The 21,014-nt window shown below is 43.0% G+C and overlaps 1 protein-coding gene across 1 annotated transcript in view; it reads right to left on the reverse strand.

The window, feature by feature from the left end:
- TMEM123 (transmembrane protein 123) overlaps positions 1–16,463 on the reverse strand; it is a 42,268-nt gene extending 25,805 nt beyond the window's left edge. The window contains exons 1-2 of the mRNA XM_070749690.1: positions 16,222–16,463; positions 282–359 (exon numbers count right to left, since the gene is read on the reverse strand). Of these exons, the coding sequence (XP_070605791.1) occupies positions 282–359; positions 16,222–16,276 (133 nt within the window). The 5' untranslated portion in view covers positions 16,277–16,463. The remainder of the gene's footprint in view (positions 1–281; positions 360–16,221) is intronic.
- Positions 16,464–21,014: the final 4,551 nt, after the last annotated feature.

Genomic DNA, 21,014 nt, shown 5'->3' on the forward strand with positions numbered 1-21,014 from the left:
TTCTTCCCTAAAGCTGTAGCACCACTTAGAACATAGTTTTTCAAACTCAACATCTTTAAGATGTGTGGACTACAACTCTCAGCTTTTATTTTATTTTATTTATTCGATTTTTTTATGCTGTCCTTCTCCTTAGACTGAATGGTGGCTCTAACATCTCTTTTCCAGGTGTGATTATTCATAACACATTTGATTTGGAAAAGGAAAAAGTGGAAAAAGAAGAATTTAAATGTGTTTTGAAGGGGATTTGCAGAACAAAGCTGTGAAAGGAGAAGGAAGCTTACCTGTTGTTGAAGAATTACTTATTGTTGATGAATTTAAATGGACAGGAGGGGTATCGGTGACATTTCCCTGCATGGACCCTGAAAGAACACAGATACATATCAATGCAATATTTGCAAAGTTTCCAAACATGTAGGTTCGTAATAATTTTAAGTCCAAAATCTACATTTCTTGAAAAAAGTATATGGTATTATTATTATTATTATTATTATTATTATTATTATTATTATTATACAACACTCTTGCACAATTTCAGCTGCAGTGGATATATCTTAAGAAGACTTCCTTGGATTCAGTAGTGCTAGACAACAATTGTCCTATTTCCTATCTCTGCTTTTTTAAGGTAATTACTAGAGAGTAGCATTCTCTCCCCCCTGCTATTTAATATCTACACGAAACCGCTGGTGAGATCATCCAGGGGCATGGGGTGAGGTATCATCAGTATGCGGATGATACCCAGCTTTACATCTCCACCCCATGTCCAGTCAACGAAGCAGTGGAAGTGATGTGCCGGTGCCTGGAGGCTGTTGGGGTCTGGATGGGTGTCAACAGACTCATACTCATATGGAGTGGCTGTGGGTTTTGCCTCCCAGGGACAATTCCATCTGTCCATCCATCACCCTGGGGGGGGGGAAAACATTGACCCCCTCAGAGAGGGTCCGCAACTTGGGCGTCCTCCTCGATCCACAGCTCACATTAGAGAACCATCTTTCAGCTGTGGTGAAGGGGGCGTTTGCCCAGGTTCGCCTGGTGCACCAGTTGTGGCCCTATCTGGACCGGGAGTCACTGCTCACAGTCACTCATGCTCTCATCACCTCGAGGTTCGACTACTGTAATGCTCTCTACATGGGGCTACCTTTGAAAAGTGTTCGGAAACTTCAGATCGTGAAGAATGTAGCTGCGAGAGCAATCATGGACTTCCCTAGGTATGCCCATGTTTCACCAACACTCCGCAGTCTGCATTGGTTGCCGATCAGTTTCCAGTCACAATTCAAAGTGTTGGTTATGACCTATAAAGCCCTTCATGGCATCGGACCAGAATATCTCCGGGACCGCCTTCTGCCGCACGAATCCCAGCGACCAGTCAGGTCCCACAGAGTCGGCCTTCTCCAGGTCCCGTCGACTAAACAATGTCGTTTGGTGGGACCCAGGGGAAGAGCCTTCTCTGTGGCGGCCCCAACTCTCTGGAACCAGCTACCCCCAGAGATTAGGATTGCCCCCACCCTCCTTGCCTTTTGTAAACTGCTTAAAACCCACCTCTGCCGTCAGGCACGGGGGAACTGAGACATCTTCCCCAGGCCTATATAGTTTGTGTATGGTATGTTGCGTGCATGTTTTTTAAATTGTGGGTTTTTAATTTTGTAATATTAGATTTGTATTGTACATTGTTTTCTATTGCTGTTGTGAGCTGCCCCGAGTCTACGGAGAGGGGCGGCATACAAATTTAATAATAATAATAATAATAATAATAATAATAATAGTAATAATAGTAATAATAGTAATAATAGTGGATTATTTGAACCTTTTTTAATGGAACAGAGATCACCTTGTTATCTGGCTGATTATGAATGCCGGGACCTAGATGTGCAGAGTGTAATTCTTCTGGATTCTATTATACAGTGATACCTCGTCTTACAAACGCCTTGTCATATAAACTTTTTGAGATTCAAACCCGGGGTTTAAGATTTTTTTGCCTCTTCTTACAAACTATTTTCACCTTACAAACCCGCTGCCGCCACTGGGATTCCCCGCCTCCAGACTTCCGTTGCCAGCGAAGCACTCGTTTTTGTGCTGCTGGGATTCCCCTGCAGCATCACAAAAACATGGAAGTCTGGAGGTGGGGTTTACCATGGAGGGGAACCTCAGGGGAATTCCAGCAGCACAAAAACGGGTGCTTCAGCTGGCAAAAGGGGTGAATTTTGGGCTTGCATGCATTAATCGCTTTTCCATTGATTCCTATGGGAAACATTGTTTCGTCTTACAAACTTTTCACCTTAAGAACCTTGTCCCAGAACCAATTAAGTTTGTAAGACAAGGTATCACTGTATATCCTTCAGGATTTTTTTAGTCCCACTGAAGATAGTATCTGTTAGTATGTCTTGGTGCAGCTAGGCTGCAAGACCTTCGACATACGCAGAGCATAGTTCAAGGCAAGAGTCTGGATGTGTGATGCAGCCAGTAACAACACAGACTTAGTATGCTAAACAAGTATTATTTACATATATACATATATACAAGCACAAAGCAGAAATAAACAACAAACCGCACGTAGCAGCACGAAGCAGAATACACTCCCCCCTCAAGGTAAAGGCAAAGAATGAATGAGCTCTCCAGCATCATCATCGGGAGAGAGTGCTGGCGCCCTCTTATGGCGAACCAGCCAAAGTCCTTAAAGATATATTGCATCTATAAAGGCACAAATTACAATTGATAGTTTACATACATGGCAACCCCAAATACTGGCGAGTACCATGTACTATCCTCCTATACTAGTGATGGCGAACCTATGGCAGAGTGACTCAGGTGACATGCGGAGCCATATCTGTTGGCAAGCAAGCGATTGCCCTAGCTCAGCTCCAATGTGTGTGCTGCTGGATTTTGGCTCGCACAGAGACTGAAGAAGGACATTTTTTGCTTCCAGGGAGCCTCCGAGGGGATGGGGGAGGGCGTTTTTACCCTCCCTGAGCTCCATGGAAGCCTTTGGAGCCTGGGGAGGGCAAAACACGAGCCTACTGGGCCCACCAAAAGTTGGGAAACAGGCCATTTTCAGCCTCCAGAGGGCCTCCAGGGGGTGGAAGAAGCTGTTTTCACCCTCCGCAGGCATTGAATTATGGGTGTGGGCACTCGCGCATGCACAATAGCATGTGTGCATGCTCTTTCGGCACCTGAGGAAAAAAGGGTTTGCCATCATTGTCCTATACCTCTTTCAAATTTGAGAATTCTGGATGCTGGGCTCCAGTAGTTAATAATAATAATAATAATAATAATAATAATAATAATAATAATAATAATAATTATTATTATTATTATTATTATTATTTATTAGATTTGTATGCCGCCCCTCTCCAAAGACTCGGGGCAGCTCACAACAACGATAAAAACAATATTATAATGGCACAAATCTAATATTAAAAAACTAAAAACTCTATCATAATTAAAAACCAAACAGCACATACATACCAAACATAAATTATAATAAGCCTGGGGAAAAGATGCCTCAAATCCCCCATGCCTGGCGGTATAGGTGGGTCTTAAGTAGTTTACGGAAGACAAGGAGGGTGGGAGCAGTTCTAATCTCCGGGGGGGTGTTGATTCCAGAAGGCCGGGGCCGCCACAGAGAAGGCTCTTCCCCTGGGGCCCGCCTGACGACATTGTTTCAAAGTTCCAATCCTCCCTTAGCAAACAGTTCCAGTTACTACTTGGAGGCAATAGAATCCATCCTGGTGATCTCGTGTGTGATGTCCCACAGGACTTCTTTCCTTCTTCCTTTTTAATGTCTACATGAAACTACTGGGAGAGACTATATGTAGGTTTAGAGCCCAGGTCCTCAACCACCAGTCTGTGGATTGGTACCGGGCTGCAACATGCCAGAAATTGGGCAATGCCAAAAAGCAAAGCCCCCCTATCCATGGGATGCAGGCAGCACACGAAACCACGTCCCCTTTGATCCATGAAAAACCTCTCTCCACAGAGCTGGTCCTTGGTGCCCAAAAGGTTGGGGGGCCACTGATTTAGACTGCATACCCCAATGATACCTAATGAGATGTGACTGAAGTCCTGTCACATCCACGATACATCACGTGATGCGACTGAGTTTGACACCCGCGTCCTAGAGGTAAGAAAGTACAGTGGTACCTCAACTTAAGGTTCTTAAGTAGAAAAGTTTGTAAGACGAAGCAATTTATCCCACAGGAATCAATGTAAAAGCAAACCCACTAGGAAAGGAATAAAAGCTCAGAATTTAGGTGGGAGGAGGAGGAAGAAGAGGAGGAGGAGGACAGTCGCTGCCGAAGGAAGAAGGTGAGATAAGGGGAATCCCCCAAATCCAAAACTTTAAGGCTTAAAGAAAAAAAAGAGGGACTCTGAGGCGGCAAGGAAGAGCACGCGCCTCCCATACACCCGGCACGAGGCTGCCTCCCATAGACAGCACCAGAGAGAGAAACCCAGGGGGAATGGCAGGAAACTGGCCCGGCCTTCGTGCCACTTTCAAATTTCCTGGGAAATTTTTCCGGGCTTGGATTCTTAAGTAGAAAACGGTTCTTAAGAAGAGGCAAAAAAATCTTGAAGACCTGGTTCTTATCTAGAAAAGTTCTTAAGTAGAGGCATTCTTCAGTAGAGGTACCACCATAGTGTAAATGACAATTATTTCAGGCTGTGCAAAATTTTAAAATGGAGGGTAGCAGCAGGCAGCTTATCTCAATCCAGTTTAATTAATTAAGCGTTTCAGCCATGTAACTGATGATGTTACCTAGTTTGGTGAGAAAAGGTTTGCAAGATAACAACCAAATTCAGAAAGCACTAAGGATCCCTCATGTTAACCCTGAGCTGCAATGTTCCATCGATAGTGAATTGGGATGCGTTAAGTCTTCTGCAACTTTGATGGCCAGAATAGATACATAATAGTTGTTACAGACAATGGTAGATTTCATTGTTCCCAACAAACTCCTTTCATGGGAAAGTTTGTACTTTGTGTCGTATAATTAGGATGATATGATCAACCCTCACCACCATTGATCAATTTCTCAGAAGTATTCTGAAGTCAGAATTTGTACGAGGGGAAATCCTTATTTTACAATAAAATATATAAAGTCAGAAACCACCCACTTTGTTTAAACTGTTAAGAGATTCCTGGTAAAAATGGAAGCCAAAGAGAGAAAAGGGTGGAGAGAGATGTTTTGAATGCCATCTATATTACCACAGACGCCTGAGAAAGGGTGGTTAGAAATTAAATTTAATTTCTATGTAGCCTAAAGCATTGAGACATTAATAGATTGCTGTGTTTCTGGAATAATGTTTCAGAATTAAGTTAAAATATGTGTGTACATGAAGCAAGATGGGGAAAAAAACCTTCTTCGGCTGCCCAAGGAGCTGCTGATACAGTTCTACAGAGGAATCATTGAGTCTGACATCTGCATCTCTATAACTGTCTGGTTTGGTGCTGCAACCCAACAGGACCAACACAGACTTCAGAGGATAATCAGAACTTCAGAAAAAGCAATTGCTGCCAACCTGCCTTCCATTGAGAACCTGTATACTTGCACGAGTCAAAAAGAGGGCAGGGAAAATATTTACTGACCCCTCACATCCTGGACACAAATTGTTTCAACTCCTACCCTCAAAACGTCGCTACAGAGCACTGCACACCAAGACAACTAGACACAAGATTTTTTTCCTGAAAGCCATCACTCTACTAAACAAATAATTCCCTCAACACTGTCAGACTTTCTACTAAATCTACACTTCTATTCTACTAGTTTTTCTCATCATTCCTTTCACTCATTTCCTCCCATGTTGACTGTATGACTGTAACTTGTTGCGTATATCCTAAGATTTTTATTAATATTGCTTCTTCATTGCTTATTGATCCCTATGACAATCATTAAGTGTTGTACCACATGATTCTTGACAAATGTACATTTTATTTTATGTACGCTGAGAGCATATGCACCTAGACAAATTCCTTGTGTATCCAATCACACTTGGCCAATAAAAATTCTATTCTATTCTAGAATGAGGAATTTAAGAATCTAATGTTGAACCAACCCAACAAACACTGGAAGCAATGGATAAAAAGTCTTAGAAGAGCAGAGAGCAAGCCAAATCCAACTTAGCTAATGACAAAGATTATATTGCAGAGTTTTCTGTTTGCTTACAGGTGGTCCTCCACATATGGCCATTTATTTATTTATTCATTCATTCATTCATTCATTTATTTATTTAGTCCAATACATTATGCACATTGAAGAGAATAGATATGTAGGAATATAACTAAAGAAACTAATAGAAGAAAAGATATAAAAGTATAGGTGAACAAATTTGAAAGGAAGAAAAGATAAATGAGATAAGGAGAGACAATTGGACAGGGGACGGAAGGCACACTGGTGCACTTATGCACGCCCCTTACTGACCTCTAAGGAACCTGGAGACGTCAATCGTGGATAGTCTAAAGGAAAAATGTTAGGGGTTGACACTACTGAGTCAGGTAATGAGTTCCATGCTTCGACAACTCGGTTGCTGAAGTCATATTTTTTACGGTCAAGTTTGGAGCAGTTAATATTAAGTTTGAATCTGTTGAGTGCTCTTGTGTTGTTGCGATTGAAGCTGAAGTAGTCATTGACAGGTAGAACGTTGCAGCATATGATCTTGTGGTCAATATTTAGATCGTGTTTTACATGTCGTAGTTCTAAGCTTTCAAGACCAAGGATTGATAGTCTGCTTTCGTAGGGTATTCTGTTTCGAGTGGAGGAGTGAAGGGCTCTTCTGGTGAAGTATCTTTGGACATATGTGGTCATATGTTGTGATCAATCCAATTTTATGACCTGTTTTGCAATGATCATTAAATGAATGACAAAGTTGTGAAGAGAAGAGAAGAACCAGGGGAGACATGATAGCAGTGTTGCAATATTTGAGGGGTTGCCATAAAGAGGAAGAGGTCAAGCTACTTTCCAAAGAACCTGAAGACCAGACAATAATGGATGGAAACTGAACAAAGAGAGATTCAACCTAGAAATAAGGAGGAACTTTCTGACCATGAGAACAATCAACCAATGGAACAGCTTGTCAGAAATGGTGTAGGGCAGTGATGGCGAACCTTTTTTCCCTCGGGTGCCGAAAGAGGATGTGCATGAGCTATCACACATGCACGAGTGCCCACACTCATAATTCAATGCCTGGGGAGGGCAAAAACAACTTCCCCCACCTCACCGAGGCCCTCTGGAGGCTGGAAACGACCTGTTTCCCAACTTCTGGTGGACCCAGTAGGCTCGTGTTTCACCCTTCCCAGGCTACAAAGATTTCCCTGGAGCTGGAGGAGGGTAAAAATGCTCTCCCTCACCCCCCCCCAAGGCTCTCTTGAAGCCCAAATCACCCTCCCAGAGCCTCTCTCTGAGCCAAAAATCAGTTGGCCAGCACACACATGCACATTGGAGCTGAGCTAGGGCAATGGCTTGCGTGCCAATGTGACTTAGCCAACTTACCGACCAAGATAAGTTTTTCAAACTTATCTTGGTCGGTAAGCCATTCCCACCCAATCACATGACCTTTGAACCACCCGGTCTCATGATTTTCAAGCCACTCCCATCGGGTCACATGTGGCCGGAAAGTAACTCCTACCCAATCACATGACCATCAAGCCACACCCAGACAACAAGCCATGCCCACAGTATGGTAGTAAATTTTTTTGCAGCCCTTCACTGACTATATCCCAGTAAAATTGAGATAGCTGGTTGGGAAATTCTGGGAGTTGAAGTCCACAAGTCTTAAAATGACCAACTTTGGAGAGCCTTGGGTACACAGTAACAGTATCTTGAAACTCTGTTTTATCTCCCTTCTTGCTTACATTCCAATTAAGTCAGGGTAGAGCCAGCTTGATGCCTGAGACCGCCTTCTGCCGCACCAATCCCAGCGACCAGTTAGGTTCCACAGAGTGGGTCTTCACCAGGTCCCGTCGACTAAACAATGCCATCTGGCGGGACCCAGGGGAAGAGCCTTCTCTGTGGTGGCTCCGACCCTCTGGAATCAACTCCCTCCAGAGATTAGGACTGCCCCCACCCTCCTTGCCTTTTGTAAACTCCTCAAAACCCACCTCTGTCATCCAGTGTGGGGGAACTGAGACATCTCCCCCTGCCTATGTAGTTTTTGTTCATGATAGGATTGTATGTATGTTTTTATATATTGGGGTTCCTTGTTTTTAGACTTTTAAATGTATTATTGTTATTTTTAGATTTTAATTATTAGATTTGTCACCATGTACTGTTTTTATCACTGTTATGAGCCGCCCCAAGTCTCCGGAGAGGGCCGGCATACAAGTCTAATAAATCATCATAAATCATAATCATAGTCATTGCTTTTCCCAGAGTTTAAAAATGTTTCTGCGTTAATTGTTTCTCTAACAGTTTCTGAATATCCCGTTCAAAGGCACTCTTGATGTCTTTCTGCTATTTTTTAGTTCAGATATTGTCCAAAATGCAATCTGCAAGTTGTTGTCATGTCATAAATTTTAGCAAGCCCGATTGCGCAATTGCAAATATTAATCGTGCAAACACATTGCCCAATTGGAAAGATGGAAGTGAGACAGCAGAAAGCAATTAAAAAAACAACAACCAACACAGCTTCTGGATTCTTCTACACAGCAACCCCTCTAATATCTGCCATCAGCTATCAAATTTCAATATCTAAAATGACAGAAGAGAACAGTCTTGACTGCCTGATGTTTCCACCCAATGTTTGGCATGTGATTTTCAGCATGACACTCAAAGGAGAGATGCGGTCCTCTGACCACAAAAGGTTGTGTGTTTGCATCCTCCAATATTTTCCTAAAGCAGAAGGCAGTCTGCCCATTCTGTTGCCATATGTCAATTTCCATTAGCCTTAGCCAATCAGATATCTGTATAGAAAAGACAACGATACAACATTCATATAGTCTGTGTCAATGGCAAGAATAGAATAGGATAGAATACTTTATTGGCCAAGTGTGATTGCACACACAAGAAATTTGTCTATATATATTGTCTATACATACATACATACATACATACATACATACATACATACATACATATATGACGGTCTTGGTATATTCGGGTTTCTTCCCGTGTAGGATTTAGAAATTTCTGGCGACGTTTCGACGAGGTCCCACTCGTCATCTTCAGGCTGGTGCTTCTGTCCTTGTTCTAGGGCGAACACAGTGAGACCTGAGCTGCCTTACTTCTATAAATACTGGTGGCTGGGTGTGGTTTGATGGCTCAGCAATTGCCTGCTGTGTAGAAACTTCCTGGTGAGTCAGTGGTGTAGCACCTGGGGTCGTTGATGTAGCTGAGGTATGCTGATTATTTAATGATTGTGGATTAGGCGTGATATCCTGAGTAGTTGGAGCTTGCAGGTTACTTGGTTGTTTTGCAATGTGTGTTCTGAGTCTGGTTTCAGTTTCTATGGCTGGGATACGTTTGTTAATGAGGGCTGGTTTCCAGATGTCTGGTAGGCGGGAGGTATCATCCCGCTTGTTCATATTTTGGGGATATTTTTCTATCTCGATGGCTTCCATGATTATTCTTTTGCTGTAGTGTTTTGTTTTGGAAATTATTTTAGTACTGTCAAAATCAATTTCATGTCCTGTAGTTTTGAAGTGTTGGAAAAGGGAAGAGGTTTTTTCTTTTTTTCTTAATGCATTCTTATGTTCTGCAACATGTGCATTTACTCTCCTGTTAGTTTGTCCAATATATGTTTGTCCAATATAAAATCTGCCCAGCCACATATATTGGACAAACTAACCGGAGAGTAAATGCACGTGTTGCAGAACATAAGAATGCATTAAGAAAAAAAGAAAAAACCTCCTCCCTTTCGACGAGGTCGCCAGAAATTTCTGAATCCTACACGGGAAGAAACCCGAATATACCAAGATTGTCATACCTGTACCCGTGAAAATCTACGAAAACAAATATATATATACTGTACAGTATATATATACATATTTGTCTATATATTTGTCTATATATATTGTAATATAATCCAAATATCAAATTGCAAGAGTAAAAGAGAAACTTCCTTGTGAGATAGTAAAAAGAGAGGTTGCTTCTTGTCTCGATCCTCTTGAAGAAATACTGGCTAGGTTCATGTTTATTTTGTACCTAAGTCTACTCAAGATGCTAGTCCCAATGCATATGCAACTACCGGCTTCAAGAACTGTATATTTATAATAATGTTATCAATATAATGTTACAATAATAATAATAATAATAATAATAATAATAATAATAATAATAATAATAATAATAATCTATTCTATTCTAGCTATACCCACTTGCCCCCAAGGTCAGCCACAAGCCTGATGCAGTCCTCAATGAAATCAGGTTTGACACCCCTGCGCTAGAACAATGTTTCTCAACCTGAGAAACTTTAAGATGTCTGGACTTCAACTCCCAGGATTCCGCAGCCAGCCTAGAATTCTGGGTGTCGAAATCCAGAGCTCTTAAAGTTGCCAAGGTGGAGAAACACCGCATTAGAGTGAGCAATGTGCGCATGATGTATTATACAAAACCATCTCCTAAGCCAGCCTGAGTTGAGTAAGACTTACGTTTCTGAGAAGCTATGCACCTCATTGCTCTTGAGCCCAAACTCACTTTTTAAAGTTTTTTCTTTAAATCTTCAAATCAAGAAATCTTCTCCATTGCCTTGCGTGTCCTGAATGCTCTTTTAAGGATGTGTTAATAAGAATATTTTAAAGCGTTGATCGAATTATTCTGGGACAAGATTCAGCCCATGGACATCGAGTTTATTTATTTATTAAATCACGGTTGAGCAACTGCAGAAATTTTGTTGGAATGACTTGCTTTTTCATGTGGGAGTCTTCGCCCAAAGGTCTTTGATTTTCAGTCCATTTCTGATCCTCTGAAGCAGTGGTTCTCGACCTTTCTAATGACACAACCCCTTAATACAGTTACTCATGTTGTGGTGACCCCCAACCATAAGTCTAGTGCCAATTTTCCCAACAGAGCTTTAAGCTGATTGGCAGGAAGGTCAGAGGGACACCCCCACTGTAAATGCCTGATTGGTCGGATTGTAAAAATATGATTGACTTGATTGATTGATTTTATTGGATTTGTATGCCACCCCTCTTCGTAGACTCGGGGCGGCTAACAACAGTAGTAAACAGCATATGACAATCCAATATAAAAAGTTAAAAACCCCTATTATAAAACCAACATACATACAGACATACCATGCATAAAATTGTAAAGGCCTAGGGGGAAAGAGTATCTCAATTCCCCCATGCCTGGCGGAAGAGGTGGGTTTTAAGAAGCTTACGAAAGGCAAGGAGGGTGGGAGCAATTCTAATCTCTGGGGGGGAGTTGGTTCCAGAGGGTCGGGGCCGCCACAGAGAAGGCTCTTCTCCTGGGTCCCGCCAAGCGACATTGTTTAGTTGACGGGACCCGGAGAAGACCCACTCTGTGGGACCTAACTGGTCGCTGGGATTCGTGCAGCAGAAGGCGGTCCCTGAGATAGTCTGGTCTGGTGCCATGAAGAGCTTTATAGGTCATAACCAACACTTTGAATTGTGACCGGAAACTGATCGGCAACAATATGTTCCAGAATAGAAGCTTCAGTTCCTAACACCATGGAAAATTTGTCTTTTCCCATGGTCTTAGGCGACCCCTGTGACACCCAATCCTTCCTTCCTTCCTTCCTTCCTTCCTTCCTTTCCTCCTTCGTTCCTTCCTTTCTTCTTTCCTCTCTCCCTCCCTCCTTTTATCGCCTAAGCCCCCAAAAGGGTCCCAACCTCCAGGTTGAGAATCACTGCTCGAAAAAGTGGACTGGAACCTCTACACAAGAGCAGTAAAAACCTTAAGCCATTCTCCCACTCTCTGATTCAGACCTTCCAAATGACAATAGTTTCCTTTCAAACGTTCTTCGTGGCAAACTCATCAAGTTAACCACAAGGATGCTTGCCAATATGCTAGCCCCAACACACGCTACAAGATTTGTATCTTCCCGTCTGCTTTCCCCAAACTGTTAACTTATCATTAACATCAGCTTGAGTCTTAACATGCTGTTGTTAGGCCTGGCTCAGGCTTCTGATCCTTTACTATCCTCTTTCTTTCTTTCTTTCTTTCTTTCTTTCCTTCCTTCCCCTCTTTCTTTCTTCATTTCTTTCTTTCCCTTTCTTTCTTTCTTTCTTTCATTTCTTTCTTTCTCTTTCTCTCTCCACTTTCTTTTCTTCCTTTCTGTCTCTTTTTCTTTCTCCTTTCTTTCTTTCTTTCATTTATTCCTTTCTCTTTCTCTCTCCACTTTCTTTTCTTCCTTTCTGTCTCTTTTTCTTTCTCCTTTCTTTCTTTCCTTCCTTCCCCTCTTTTTCTTTCTTTCCCTTTCTTTCTTTCTTTCTTTCTTTCATTTATTTCTTTCTCTTTCTCTCTCCACTTTCTTTTCTTCCTTTCTGTCTCTTTTTCTTTCTTTCTTTCTTTCTTTCTTTCATTTATTACTTTCTCTTTCTCTCTCCACTTTCTTTTCTTCCTTTCTGTCTCTCTTTCTTTCTCCTTTCTTCTTTCTTTCTTTCTCTTTTCCTTCTTCTCCTCCTTTCCCTTCCCTTCCTTTCTTTTCCTTCCCTTTCCACCCAGCTTTTAAAACAGCCACGAAAGAAGCTGCCAAGAAGCATCAGAATACAGTACTTCCTTCCTCCCTCCCTCCCTCTCTCCTTTTATTGCCTAATGTCCATTTTGAAAAAAATGCACTAAGTAACAGAGAGAACAGTATATATGTGATTATATGTGTTTGTACATATGCAGCCACATTTGCTTCACAATGTCACAGATATGTACAGTTTCTAGCACGCTTGTAGGATATGCTTTCAACGGTGCAAAAAACGTTTGTGCAAATTTGAGCGCAGCTGATTGGATTAGCAGCCAGGCTTAAGATTTGTAGCCTTACTTGGAAGAAGCAAGTTGTCTAGCAAATTGATGAGACTTTGCTTCCTTATCTGTGTTTTGACTGAATATGGCAAGCTCTGTCCATGGCTTACTTTGCATTTTAGGAATAGTGCTCTCCAGCCCTGACAGTGCCTTCTTAGAAAAGGCAAAACACAATGTTGCCGTGTATTCCAACACCTTCCAATTGTGCTGCAGTACTTACGATGTGTATATAACCCTGTTAACAAATGAACACTGCAAATACCCTAGCATTAGAATAATAAGAATGAACAGTTCAGCGTTGCTGAACTACGGGCATTTGCAAGAGACAATGAGAGTTCCAGAACAAAATTAGTTATCGGCACCGAAATGAGCCTCTAGAGAAAACAGAACAGTCTCTTTTGATAAATGGAGCTTGAAAGAAAAATTTACAATGTGGTAGGTACATTTTTTTCCTGTTCCAATCAATCAACCGTATCTCCCTTCCTCCTGTTCTATCCCTCATCCCCACCTGTCTTTCCAGTTTCTTTCCAAACAAATCACCAGCATTCCTATGTCAATATTCATGTAACCTCTGGCTGGATTCCTCCATCAGTTGTCCCTCCCTCTCCCCTCCCCTCAAAAAAAAAATCCTAATAACTTTTGCAAACTTCAAGACGTTTTGAACTACAACAACAAAGAACATTCTTTTTGCACCAACTCAGAAAGCTCAAACTGCCCAAGGAGCTGCTGATACAGTCCTACAGAGGAATTATTGAGTCTGTCATCTGCACCTCTATAACTGTCTGGGTTGGTTCTGCAACCCAACAAGACCGACACAGACTTCAGAGGAGAATCAGAACTGCTGAAAAAGCAATTACTGCCAACCAGCCTTCCACTGAGGACCTGTATACTGCATGAGCCAAAAAGAGGGCTGTGAAAATATTTAGACACCTCGCATCCTGGACACAAACTGCTTCAACTCCTACCCTCAAAACGTCGTTACAGAGCATTGCACACCAAGACAACTAGACACAAGAACAGTTTTTTCCCGAACGCCATCACTCTACAAAACAATTCCCTCAACACTCTCAAACTTTTTACTAAATCTGCACTTCTATTTCTACTAGTTTTTTCTCATCATTCCTAACACCCCTTTCCTGCCACTTGTTGACTAACTTGTTGCTTGTATCCTAAGATTTTTATTAATATTGATTGTTTCTTCATTGCTTATTTGACCCCTATGACAATCATTAAGTGTTGTATCTCATGATTCTTGACAAATCTACATTTTCTTTTATGTACATTGAGAGCATATGCACCAAGACAAATTCCTTGTGTGTCCAATTACACTTGGCCATTAAAGAATTATATTCTAAACTGTTTATTAAGTCTGCACTACTATTAATCTTCTCATCGTTCCTACTACCCATCTCCTCCCACAAATGACTGTATGACTGTAATTTTGTATCCTTGTGATTTATAATGACTGGTTCCTAATATGATATGATTGATTATTTGTATCTGTACTATCATTAAATGCTGTGTCATATGATTTTAACTAACTTTTCTTTTATGTACACTGAGAGCATATGCACCAAGACAAATTTCTTGTGTGTCCAATCACACTTGGCCAATAAAGAATTATATTCTATTCTAACAACAACAACAATAATAATAATAATTTATTAGATTTGTATGCTGCCCTTCTCTGATGACTCAGGGCTAAAAACTAGTATTTTTCATGCTTGGCAACTGAAGATGTGAAGACTTCAATTCCCAGCAACTTCAGCACGCTGGCTGGGGAATTGTGGGAGTTGAAGTCCCCACATCTTCAAATTGCCAAGTTTGAAAAACACCAAACAAAGGATACAGATGCCTTTTGCTTCTTTTTTCTTCTCTTGTTATTTTAAAAGCAATAAATAGAAAGTTGGAAAAGAAATAGGCTTAAACGAGGGACAGAATACCTGATGGGTTTTGCCTTCCCTTAAAAAGAAAAAAAAAGAACCAGTTGTCAATAACCTGCCTTACCTAACCATGGTTCTAATATTTCTTTTATTTAGATCTCATTTGGAACCAGGAGTTCAAAGCAATATACAGGGGTGATGGTGGTGGTTGGGTGATAGTGGTTATTAACTTCACAACAAAACCACAGTAGAGGGCTGGGCTGAGAATGACTAAATGGCCTCATATCACCTAATGAGCTTCCATAGCTCATGCTGGATTGGATTTCGGGTCACTTCAGATAACCCCCAGACCAGTTCAAAACATCTATTGAACAATGGAACAACTAAACAACAATTGATCAGTGGAACAGCTTGCCTCCAGAATCTGTGAATGCCCCAACACTGGAAGTTTTTAAGAAGATGTTGGATAACCATTTGTCTGTAGTAGTGTACGGTTTCTTGCCCAAGCAGGGGGTTGGACTATAAAACCTCCAATGTCCTATCCAACTCCATTGTTATTGTTATTATTACCTTCCACCAGCCTTTGCTGAGAAAAGGAACCTCTGGTCTCTTTTCTAGCTCATGTTTAGTAACCGAGTAGTTGATGCAAGGAATTCACTACCAGACTCTGTAGTGTCATCCCCTAACCCCCAAAATTTTACCCTTAGACTATCCACTGTTGACCTCTCCAGATTCCTAAGAGGTCAGTAAGGGGCGTGCATAAGTGCACCAGCGTGCCTTCCATCCCCTGTCCTAATGTTTCTTTATTTTTTACTAGTTTCAAGTATATTTATTTATTATTATTATTTATTTATTTATTATTATTAAATAAATAAATCAATAGATACTATTATTTCTAATGCTTTCCCCCCCTAATTTTTCCTTTTACTAATATCATGTATATAAATATTATTATATCTTCACATACTTGACAAAACAAACAAACAAATGTATCAGCAGTAACAGAAGTTGGAAGGGACCTTGGAGGTCATATAGTCCAACCCCCTGCTCAACGCATGAGACCTACACTAGGGATTGGAGCCGCCCAGCTGCAGTGTCTTAGCCAACTGAGCCACTTAGTTATGTTTCAGTTGAAACTGGGTTTTTTTGGCTCCTCTGCGGAAGAGAGAGGGAAGGGATCACGAACCACGCGGCTCTCCCTTTCTCCGGAAAACAACAACTCCAAAAAGTCATTTCGAGTCCAACGATCCGCAGCTGGGAGAGTCATTCTGGATCCCCAAAATCTGGCGGCGGAGGGGATATGGGTGGGTGGGGAGGAAACGATGGGAAGCGCCGTGCTCGGAGAGCCACGAGTTGGGGAAGCGTGGAAGGAAGGGAAAAACTCGAAGAGAGAAAGTCGTTGGAGGGGGGGGGGGGTATTGTTTCCCGGGATCACCTACCCGAAAAGCAGAAAGGGGCAAGGAGCACCAGCCACGGCAGCAACCTCAGCTTCATGGTGGCTTCGGCGGGGTAAAAAAAGTTCCTCTCAACAGCTGGAATCCCGGAGTTCCAATGCCCTCCAGCTGCTCAGCGCCAAGCAAGAAGTTTACGCACGGTTTTTACGCTTTCCGCGCGCGCCACACTTTCCCCTCGAAAGGCGCGGCTGCTCCGGTTTAGGACCTCGGGGCGAACTTCCCACGTGATGCAGGCAAAGGAGGCGGGACGGCGGCAGGTTTTGGGCAATGGAGGGTGGGAGGAACCGGGAGGTGAGCCTTGGGCTCTGCGGGGTTAGGAAGAACCACTACCTTCGCGCTCGCGCCCCTCTGGCTGGACTGTCGAGGTTTCTATTTATTTTTATTTATTTTATTTATTATTAGAGTTGGAACTGCAACAATATAGACAAGAAGGCTTCAAGAGTTGTAAACCTAATCCTACGTAGCTTCTGCTCTGGCAATCTCACACTACTTACCAGAGCTTACAAAACTTTTGCCAGACCCATCCTCGAATACAGCTCATCTGTTTGGAACCCATATCGCATCTCAGACATTAACACCCTTGAACATGTCCAAAGATACTTCACCAGAAGAGCCCTTCACTCCTCCCCTTGAAATAGAATACCGTATGAGACAAGACTTTCAATCCTGGGCCTAGAAAGTTTAGAACCAAGACGCCTTAAACAAGATCTAAGTATTGCCCACAAGATCGTATGCTGCAACGTCCTGCCTGTCGGCGACTACTTCAGCTTCAACCACAACAATACAAGAGCACACAACACATTTAAACTTATTATTAACTGCTCCAAACTTGACTAAAAAATATGACTTCAGTAACCGAGTTGTCAAAGCGTGGAACTCATTACCGGACTCCTCAGTGTCATCCCCAAACCCCCAACACTTTACCCTTAGATTATCTACGGTTGACCTATCCAGATTCCTAAGAGGTCAGTAAGGAGCGAGTACAAGTGCACTAGAGTGCCTTCCATCCCCTGTCCTATTGCTCTCCTATATCTCCTATACCTTTCTTCTATTCCTATATGTCTTCTTCTATTCTTTCATTGATATGTTCTATTATTATACCTTCTTTTCTATTATTTCTTAGATATATTTTACTATGAATATCTCCTATAACCTTCATCATGTATTTTACTATGTGTATATAGATATATATCCACTAAAACCCTCATTGTGTATTGGACTAACTAAATAAATCAATAAACAAACAAACAAACAAACAAACAAATAATAAACTTGGAAGGGACCTTAGCTTAGAGGTCATCTAGTCCAATCCCCTGCTCAAGCAGGAGTTGTCTTTGCTTCCTTTTGCAAGGGAAACCCTCCTCTCCTTCCCGTAGCCTCCCTGGATCATTGGCAGCTGCAAGTGGGTGCGCCAATGGTGCCCAAATCCACAAGCGATTCCCGAAGGGCAAGACAAGCCTCCACGTGCAAAAAAGCAAGCCTGTTTGATCCTGGATGGCTGGGCGTGTGACAGCGGCCTCTGGGAAGCTTTACCGTCTCCAAAACAAGCTCGCTCCATTCCTAAGAGGTCTGTAAGGAGTGTGCATAAGCGCACCAGCGTGCCTAGAGTCCCTGTCCTACTGTCCTATTGTCCTCATTTAATAATAATAATAATAATAATAATAATAATAATAATAATAATAATAATAATAATAATTTATTAGATTTGTATGCCGCCCCTCTGCGAAGACTCGGGGCGGCTCACAACAAGCGATAAAACAATATTGTACAGGCACAAATCTAATATTAAGAAAAAACTAAAACCCCTATCAATTTAAAAAACCAAACAGCACATACATACCAAACATAAATCATAATAAGCCTGGGGGAAAGGTGTCTCAAATCCCCCATGCCTGGCGGTATAGATGGGTCTTAAGTAGTTTACGGAAGACAAGGAGGGTGGGAGCAGTTCTAATCTCCGGGGGGAGTTGATTCCAGAGGGCCGGGGCCGCCACAGAGAAGGCTCTTCCCCTGGGGCCCGCCAGACGACATTGTTTAGTCGACGGGACCCGGAGAAGGCCAACTCTGTGGGACCTTATCGGCCGCTGGGATTCGTGCGGTAGTAGTCGGTTCCGGAGGTATTCTGGTCCAATGCCATGTAGGGCTTTAAAGGTCATGACCAACACTTTGAATTGTGACCGGAAACTGATCGGCAGCCAATGCAGGCCACGGAGTGTTGTAGAAACGTGGGCGAATCTGGGAAGCCCCACGATGGCTCTCGCGGCTGCGTTCTGCACGATCTGAAGTTTCCGAACACTTTTCAGAGGTAGCCCCATGTAGAGAGCGTTACAGTAATCGAACCTCAAGGTGATAAGGGCATGAGTGACTGTGAGCAATGACTCCCTGTCCAAATAGGGCCGCAACTGGTGCACCAGGCGAACCTGGGCAAACGCCCTCCTCGCCACAGCCGAAAGATGATGTTCCAATGTCAGCTGTGGGTCGAGGAGGACGCCCAAGTTGCGCACCCTCTCTCAGGGGGTCAGTAGTTCCCCCCCCCCCAGGGTAATGGACGGACAGATGGAATTGTCCTTGGGAGGCAACACCCACAGCCACTCCGTCTTGTCTGGATTGAGTTTGAGTTTATCTGTACTTACTTTGCTTATGGTTATGTTTACACCTGCACCTGCTATCTTGTACATGTTTGGCAAACAAATAAAAGTCCCAAATTCTCGCATCAAAGAGAATCAGTTTAGCACACAATATTGGAAACAAAGGAGGTGTACCAACGGAAAGTATATGAATTAAAAAGATTTTTGGAATGTGCAGCTTTAGACAAGATGATGTTAGAATTGAAAGAAAAGGAACATTCAGAATGCTAGGAAACTTGGAATCTACTGTATGACTGGCTTGAAAAAAAGAAAACAAAACAAACACATCAAAGATTAAGTTTGTATAAATTCAAGAAAGCACTTCCTTCCTTCCTTCCTTCCTTATTTATTTGACTTCTATGCTGCCCCCCCAATCCTGAAGGACTCATATAATAAGCATAATATCGCATGTGTAATATCATATTATATATATAATATCATAATCAATATATGCATAATCAATACATACATACATACATACATACATACATACATGTCACATGTTTTTTTGCTGAATTTGAAAATTAAGGGAGACTAGGATAGATCTATTTTGGCTTTATTTTGGCCTCATCAGCTGGCCATACCCACTGGGACTTGAACCTGCAACCTTTGCCTTGTAAGGCAGAGAATTATCCTCTAGGCCAGTGTTTCCCAACCGGTGTGCCGCGGCACACTGGTGTGCCGCGAGACATGGTCAGGTGTGCCGCGAAGAAATAAGCTCAGCTTCTGGTCTCGCAACTTTTTGCGAAGAGAAAAAAGTTGTGAGACCGGAAGCTGAGCTTGCTTCTTTGCGCCTTCCAAGTTTTCCAGCAGCTGCGGCGCCCCGCCCGGCTGGAGCTTCCCTGTCAGCAGGTGAGCTTTGGGGCTTGGTGGGAGGGCAGCGGCAGCGAGAGAGCGGCGCACAACGGGAGGGTGATGACGGCGGCAGCGGGCAGGAGCCATGCCGTGGGGCGGTGGCAGGGTGGTCCCTCTCTCTCTCCCCCTCTCTTGCTTTCTCTTTCTCTCCCCCCCTCTCCCTCTCTCTTTCTCCCAGTAGCCGTGGGGCGAAGTCAGGGTGATCAGCTGTGAGGTGGAGCTACGGAACAGAGGCACCGACGGCAGCGGCTGGAAATGCTGGAATTGCATGGCTGGCACTTGCCTGCTGGCTGGACCAGGACGGAGGCTCAAGCCCCACGTCCATGCCCAGCGCAACGCCAGAAATGTACGGCGTCTAGCCACCACCGTCTGTGCCTCCGTTCTGGAGCTCCGCCTCACAGATGATCACCCCGCCGTCGCCCCACGGCTACTGGGAGAAAGAGAGAGGGAGAGAGGGGGGAGAGAAAGAAAAAGCAAGAGAGGGAGAGAGAGAAAGAGAGAGGAAGAGAGGGGGGGAGAAAGAGAGAGAAAGATATAGCAAGAGAGGGAGAGAGAGAAAGAGAGGGAGAGAGGGGGGAGAGAAAGAGATAGCAAGAGAGGTAGAGAGAGGAAGAGAGGGGGGGATAGAAAGAGAGAGAAAGATAGCAAGAGAGGGAGAGAGGGGGGAGAGAAAGAGATAGCAAGAGAGGGAGAGGGAGAGGGGGGGAGAGAGAAAGAGATAGCAAGAGAGAGAGAGAGAGAAAGAGAGGGAGAGGGGGTAGGGAAAGAGAGAAAGCAAAAGAGAGATAGCAAGAGAGAGGGAGAGAGAGGGGGTAGAGAAAGAGAAAGCAAAAGAGAGAGAGAAAGAGAGAGAGAAAGAGAGAGAAAGAGAGAGGGGAAAGAGGGAAAGAGAAAGACAGCAAGAGAGAGAAAGCAAGAGAGAGAAAGAGGGGGGAAGGAGGGTGAGGGAAAGACAGAGAGAGGGAAGGAGGGCAAAAAAGAGAGGAAGGAAGGGAGAAACAAAGAGATGGAGAGAGAGGGGAAAGAAAGAGGAGGGAAGGGAGAGAGAGAGAGAAAGAGGGAGAGAGAAAATAGAGCGAAAGGGAGGAAGAGAGATATTTTTTGTCCAAACTTTTTTTTACACACACACCCCCGCCCCCCCGCTCAATGTTCCCCAGGATTTTGTAAATTGCCGCGGCTCAAAAAAGGTTGGGAAACACTGCTCTAGGCTACAGTATCTGCACCAGGGAAGGGTTACATATTTTTGTGTCGAATCACCCTGGTGTATTGATTGTAGTACTGCATATTTAAAAATGA

This window comes from Erythrolamprus reginae, chromosome 4, assembly GCF_031021105.1.
Source record: "Erythrolamprus reginae isolate rEryReg1 chromosome 4, rEryReg1.hap1, whole genome shotgun sequence".
NCBI lineage: Eukaryota > Metazoa > Chordata > Lepidosauria > Squamata > Dipsadidae > Erythrolamprus > Erythrolamprus reginae.